At 36.3% G+C, this 7,626-nt stretch overlaps 1 protein-coding gene across 1 annotated transcript; it reads left to right on the plus strand.

Annotated features, from left to right (window-relative positions):
• The first annotated feature begins 522 nt into the window (after nt 1–522).
• Nucleotides 523–7,153, plus strand: NKX1-1 (NK1 homeobox 1). Its single transcript, XM_073657551.1, has 2 exons — nt 523–1,682; nt 6,024–7,153. Exons 1-2 carry the CDS (start codon nt 1,238–1,240, stop codon nt 6,794–6,796), a joined length of 1,218 nt encoding a protein of 405 aa, XP_073513652.1. The 5' UTR covers nt 523–1,237; the 3' UTR covers nt 6,797–7,153.
• Nucleotides 7,154–7,626: the final 473 nt, after the last annotated feature.

Raw genomic sequence — 7,626 nt, forward strand, 5'->3', positions numbered from 1 at the left:
AGATAATATATATGGATAGACAGATAGATACATATTAGTTAGATATTAGATAGATAGATAGATGCATATGGGATAGATAGATAGATAGATAGATAGATAGATAGATAGATAGATAGATAGATAGATAGATAGATAGATAGATCTGTTTGGGGTCCTCCCACTGTCTCCTCCATGGCTCTACACCTCTGGCTACATTACTTGTTGGCACAGTTCTGTTGGATGTGGTGTGAAGCCCCCAGTCATCTCCAGCCTCATATTTTACCTTGTCACAAAGTGCATTTTGCTCTAGTAACTGTTATAATCCATTTAGTCTGCAGCCGGGGATGATGCTCAGCCGATCTGATCTGATGCTCTCATTGTGTAGAGAAGTTCCTGCTATTATTGATCACAGCAATTATTTAAGAAGAAATCCCATCACCTCCCACTTTTCCAAATAAGGCTATTTAGATGCTGCACAGATGAATGGAGGAAGGAGCTGCTGAGCCAGCCATAGGGTATCACTCAGCATCACACCTCACACTCCACCATCTGCTCCTGAGGAGGACACACTGCTGCCTCTGCTGCTCACACTCCACTCATGGGAAGGAGCTTTAATGGCTCTTTAAAAACCGACTACCAAGTCTTTAGTTTCATAACCTACTTACTGGATCACTGAAAGAAAACTTGCCATAAGGATAAGAAGACCACAGCCAAGAGAGTTCAATACTTCAAGGCGAAGAAGGTCCTAAATCTGAGTTGACCGTAAGGGTTGACAGAACCACACAAGGCTGGAAGCTCCATATAAAGCTAAGTCTAGTAGTCATTCAAAGGTCCAAGAAACGAGGAGTTTTACAACCACAAGAAAAGCAAATCTTGAACCTTGGAACGTATCAAGTTCATTGTCCACAAAGGCTAAGGACTCAAGGAGACCACGAAAGAGTTCTTATAAGGTCCAAAAAAAGTGTCATGGGGCACAAGTCTGACCAAAGATTGGATTGAACAGTGTGCAGAAGGCTCATCCAAACTTATAGAAAAGTCCAGAATCCCAGAAGGTGTTGAGGAACCCAAGTCTGAGCGATCTAGTAATTCAAGAACTCTGCAAGGTCCAGGTGACCTCAAAACGGTCTCATGCACTAATATTTGGTGAGACACCCTGTAATATGAGTCCCTTGTGGTTCTCCAAGATTTAAGCTGGACGTATTAGAATTTTGCAAGTCAAGGAGCAACGAATTTTCTTCTAGAGACCAGCGACCGAGCAATGAATGTGAGTAGGGACAAGACTCAGGTAGAAATCCCAATGCCCCAGGCACAGGCAGCAGTGGTAGAGGCAGTGTCCTGCACCCTGCACAGCGGGGAAATCATGGACAGCCATGGAGAACAGAGACTGTCAGTCAACGACCACCTGGTGTATGGCTGTCCCAGGGACAGACAAGGAGACAGCCAGAGTGTGAATACTCCAGGACAAGAGGGTATAGTGCCAGCCCCACCGGCGGTTCACAGAACCACTTCTTTTTCGGTCCTGGACATTTTGGACCCTAATAAATTCAATAGCAAACTCAGGAACTGTCCCCTGGTGTACAACAAGTCCAGTGACTACATACTGAGGGCAGAGGACAAGCAAGAAGAGGTGGCCATAGATTTGCCGAATCAGAAACCTTTCTTAGAAGACTTTGACAATTGCAAAAAGTCCCCAGATGTTTTAAGTAAGTAATTGTATCTATTATCTATCTATCATTTGTCTAGGAAAAAAAATAAAGCACCACTAATCCAGGTGTAGTGCAGGTACAAGCTTCCAGGTTCATGGACCAACTACAAAATACTGAGAAACAAAAGGAAATAAGGAAAGCAGCTCTACCATGCAATTTAGGTGAAAAGTAATTATTTATCCCATGTCTTATCCTTCCTTTTGTTTGTTTCTCTACCTGTCTCTCTATCAATCTACTATCCATCTATCTCACAAAATGTAGGCAGCACTTTAAATGATTTTCGATGCAAAAAGTTAGTGATTTATTGGCCCATGGAAATAGTAGCAACATTTCTGCTCATATATATATACATATATATATATATATATATATATATATATATATATATGTATATATGTATATATATACTGTATATATATATCATATCTATTATTATTATTTCTTTCTTCCTTTCTCCTTCCTTCCTTTCTCCATTTCTTCCTTCCTTTCTCTGTCTATCTTCTGCCTCTGTCCAAGGTACTTTTATCAAACTACAATATGTAATTCTGTATTGCTTTACATTCCTTGGTAGAACTATAAGTTGCAGCATGCTCTCTGACTGTGATACATACACTACTGTTGGATTTCCACCTGTTGTTGGCTGATATCTAACAGCCAGAGATGATGGGAGTGATCTGTAATTCCCCCAAATATCACTTCTAGTTCTCTACAATGTATGACAGCCATGACTGAGGTCTTGAGCTTCTTGCTGACACTTGCACTCTCATACATGTAAGGTCCAAGTTCTGTATAGTAACTGACATGTTGTGAGTTGTAGTTCAGCAGTATGTAGTTGTGTTTGTCATAGTGTTTGCCATACAATGCCTTTTAGCTTTATAATTTTGGAAAAGCACATATCCCTGGCCCATGTGAAGTATTACTTCTTGTGTGAGTTGTAGTCCCACAGCCTGCAGAGTCTACATTCACAAAAGAGCATGCTGCAAAAAAGTAGCAGCATCAACAATGCAATCTAAAGAAAGCCCCAGATCAACAGGGGGTGAAGCCTTTTTATAGCAGGACACTTTAGCTATGGCTTGGGGAGGTCTTTCATCTTCTTGGGTCTTCAAGACAAATTTGAATAACTGTGTAAAAATTTCGCTTATCTGTAACAAAAAAAAACAATTAAACTCCTTCGATTACATCAAAGGGAGATTGTGTTGTGCAGCAGCAGTGGAGGGGATAATGGGGGATCGGCCCCTGGTGCCAGCAGTGCTCGCCCGATCGATATCCTATTATCGAATGCTGCGTATCTCTTACCAGCAGCCTCCACTCTCTCCCCAACATCTAAATTATAGGGTCACAATCAGGATAATGACTCGATTACAATCCATTACACTTATTATTATCATCCAGGATTCTCTGGGAAATCTCTCCCGGATCTACGGACCTATGGGGGCTGAGGTGAGGTATGTATGTATATATATATATATACATATATATATATATATATATATATATATATATATATATATATATATATATATATATATATATATACATACACACATATTTATACACACAGGCACTCATATACATATATATCTATATAAATATATATATATAATATATATATATATATATATACACACATACATACGATCTAGAATTTACATTTTATGGCTTTTTATAGCTTTTTTTATTTGTTTTTCATATATATATATATATATATTTATATATATATATATATAAATATATATATATATATATACACACACACACATATATATATTTCTTTTAATGAGTGTATTATAGGGCAATCCTATAAAACCTTCTAATATTATTACATTCTTATAATTAAAAAAAGCAAAAAAGGGAGAAATATTTAAATATAGCAGTTGTATATATCACATTAGAACTAATTTTGACATTTACCGAAAATATTTATTTATTTATTTTTTGTATTCTGGTTCCTTTTTTATTTCCCTTTTTGTGCACTCTAACAGAGAAAAATACCCATTAAAATACATAGCATACATTATTAGGGTAAGTTAAATTCGAATTCAGATCACTATTGCAGACCTTTTTTTATGTTTAAGTGATTCAGCAGAAACATTTATATATCGTGGTGACTTGTGTGCCAGGAATCATTCTCAAAATTGTAGATATTAAGATGGAATTAGAGAAAAATATTAGATATATTTATATTTATGTATATATATGTATATGTATTAATGTGAAATTGTATACATTTTTCTTTAATTCCAGCTGCATATCTACAATTTTGAGAATTATTCCCATCTCAAAGTCATATAAACACATATATATATATAAAGAATTTTTATATTTTTGCATTTTATTCCTTGTATTTTTTTTCCCTTATGCTATTATTTGATTTATTTGTATTACTTTCTTTTATTTTTACTCTGTTATGTATTTAATTCATTTATTAGGATTTCAATTTTACAAATATTTTCACTACAAGCATCCTAGCACAATGTATTGTAATCTATATTTGTGTTTCCCATGATAAAATGGCATTAAATATATAAATAGTCTTCCCCTGTAATAATTTCCTGACTTTCCTATCTGTATATAGGATACACTACATGGTGTTACTGTGCAGCCAGGAGGCGATCAGTAGAGTCCTGCATGACTGCACAGCACAGAAAACACGTGTACTGCCTGCAACCAACAACTGCTCCACCAAACACTGTCAAGTCTGCCATCAATAAGCCGAATTATTGCATATATACATGTGTATGTGTATATGTGTGTATATATATATATCCATCCAGGCCCCGAAAAAAAGATTCTTAATCCTCCTGCTTGGAGGGTCTGTAGAATTAAACCATCTCAAGAAAGTCATATCATGTCACAATTCAGCTTTGTGCTGCAATCAATATGGGGGGAGGGAGATATTTTAGCAAATTAATATACAGCGAACACACAAAAATTATTATTATTATTTCCCCTAATATATAACAATTAAATTATACTCCTAAGATAATCATGAAAGCATAAATAGGAGTACCGGCATTATAAATGTAGTTATTCACCTATTCCTGCAGAGAGTATGAGCAGTAATACACGATCTTGTGCCACTGAGGAGGGATGGTGGCTACTTGCTCATATATTGTTCTAGGTAAATACACTTTAGTAAACATTTCACCCATTAAACATGATTTGTCAAGCTCTAGGATCCTGAGTGTGCAGATACTGATCACAGCCATCACTCACTGTAAAGGAGAATTGCTATTGTCAGTGTGGTATACATGTGCACTGTGTGTATGTACATTGGCACTACAATATGTGTGCATAATTCTGGAATAATCACTTATAATTCGTTAGTGAATGCATGTAGTTTCCATATGCAAAACTGCAAAATATATAATATATAAAAGGAATAGAATAAAAATTGTAAAAAGTATATATATATATATATATATATATATATATATATATATATATATATATATATATATATATACACACACACACACACACAGCCTCCTTTTTCTGTGTTTTTTGGATTGTGTATATATATATATATATATATATATATATATATATATTCTATTTTTTACTTAGAACATATTACTTATATATTTTCTTATATTTATATATTTACTCTTTTTAATTCTTTTATGGATGGATAGATATTTAAATAGAGAAGATCTGCATATATATATATATATATATATATATATATATATATATATATATATAAAATCATTCTTATGAGGAGATTTTATATAATTGCCCTAAAATACATTCATTAAAATTCTTTAAAGGAAATATAAAAAATATATATATTTTATATTATTATTATTTATTTTTATTGATATATGTGTACACTTCACTTTATTTTTATTCTCCTGATGCCTGAACAGGTTGTGGCTTCATTAGAAGTCACTAGATGCAGCGATTTAATATGTGTATTAAACCTTTTAATTGAATGAGCCAGCTCGGTCAATATTTGCCCATGAAGCATACTGTCAGGCATGTTGGCACAGTCCTCAGATTCTGTCAGTAGACTTTGTGTGCTTTATTTTTTCCTTGGAGATTAAAATATTCATCAGTATAGTGGCCATTTGTGGTGGGATTACCAGCCTGACACCCACCACTCCTCTATGGCATGTCCTGGTGATAGTACTGATCACTGATTTTTGATCAGCCTTCTCTATAATATTGATTAGAATTCTTCAGCTTTGGCTTTATTGATGGCTCATTGATTTAACCTATTGATGATTTTCCCATTGATGACTGCACTGTCCTACTGTCCATGGATTAACACTATGGTCTATGCGCGATGACAATCAACAGGCAGCATGATATCTAATGGAAACTTTTTTTTCACAGATGATGGAGAGTTGTACCAACAGGCTGGAGAGGAATGTCAAACCCAAGACTTTAGCCCAAGTCCAGGAAGTGACCTGGAAGAAGAAGAGGATGAGGAGGATGAAGAGGTTTGCAGTGAAGAAAGTAGCAACTCCACTCCATCTGGTACAGCGGACAGAGAACCTGGTGGTGGTGGGTCTTCTCATTCAGAGGATGGTCTAGCAGGTCATGCGAACACTCCTGGCTCACAGCAAGCCAATGGCAAGAACCAGAGCCAACAGAATGGTAGCCAGCATGGCAAACCCAAGAGAAAGAGGGCTGGCTCTGACTCTAAGTCTGGTAAACCCAGGAGAGCTCGAACAGCTTTCACCTATGAACAGCTGGTTGCTCTAGAGAACAAGTTCAAGTCTACCAGATACCTCTCAGTTTGTGAAAGACTCAACCTGGCTTTATCGCTAAGTCTGACCGAGACACAAGTCAAGATCTGGTTCCAAAACAGACGCACAAAGTGGAAGAAGCAGAATCCTGGGGCTGACACAAGTGCCCCTACTGGAGGGTCCAGTCATGGAGGAGGTCCAAGTATGGGTGGAGGGCTCAGCCCTTTAAGTCATTCTCCTTCTATGGTCAACCCACTGGGCATGCATGGGCACCCAGGTTATCCAAGCCATGCACCCGGTGGGCTGATGTGTACAGCACAGTTACCCTTCCTCCCAGGTCCAGCTGCAGTCCTGTCTCCCTTTGTCCTGGGGTCTCAGTCCTATGGAGCCCCAGCATTTTATGCCCCACATTTATAAAAGTGCAATCACTGACTGTATAGCATATGAACTATTCACTGGGCAAAGCACAAGTCTTCCAAGACTAGACAATGCACCATGACTTCAGCAAGACATACCCCAGGAGGGCAACATGGGGTACAAGAGCTGGCAATCTGAAAAAAAAAACAAACAAACAGTAATTTAGCTAGAATCATAGCAGCACTGATTGCAAATGTACTTACCTCCCTTTGTGCAGCTCATTGACTTACTGCTCTCAGATATGTTCTAGAAGCACAGCACCTTTAATTGCAATGGATCTGTTTATAAACCCACTTATATACTGATTTCCTATGGAAAGCACTTAAAAAAAAAAGACTTTCCACCTTTCTATGTATAGAACGAAATTTAAAGGAGAGCATCACCAAGTACAGAAATAGTCAAATATCCCTGTAAATTGGAGAAATACATTTTATATTATTGATTTTTTTTTCTTTTTGAATTATTTTGTCAAAAAGTCTTCATATCACCTATTTTTTCTGATGGAGACATCATCATGAGAGACACCTGTAAATGTGGTTATATAAACCAAAATATATTTAGTTTATGGTCACCTGATTCTCCTGATCACATAGTTGCCGTTAATTGCTGGGAATCCTCATTAAATTTCAGAGGAGATCATTTCACATTTTTCCAATAATAACTGGGATGTAAATAAAGTTTTTCTTGACATGTTGGGAACTTGTTTTCATAAAAAAAAAAAAAAGAAGAAAGAATTAAAAAAAAAATAAAAAAAAACATTTTTATTTTGTGCCCATTTTCCTCTCAGGGTTAATAGGAGTTTAGGAAGTGGCTGTATGTAATACTTTGCA

Source organism: Phyllobates terribilis, unplaced genomic scaffold, assembly GCF_046119375.1.
Source record: "Phyllobates terribilis strain yellow unplaced genomic scaffold, ASM4611937v1 Scaffold_1__5_contigs__length_1240528914, whole genome shotgun sequence".
Lineage (NCBI taxonomy): Eukaryota > Metazoa > Chordata > Amphibia > Anura > Dendrobatidae > Phyllobates > Phyllobates terribilis.

What these genes read in the sequence shown, in the direction of transcription:
- NKX1-1 (XM_073657551.1), top strand. Translation starts at nt 1,238, where the DNA reads ATGAATGTGAGTAGGGACAAGACTCAGGTAGAAATCCCAATGCCCCAG. An exon ending in AAAGTCCCCAGATGTTTTAA is followed by an intron (nt 1,683 to 6,023) that starts GTAAGTAATTGT and finishes TTTTTTTCACAG; the next exon opens with ATGATGGAGAGTTGTACCAA.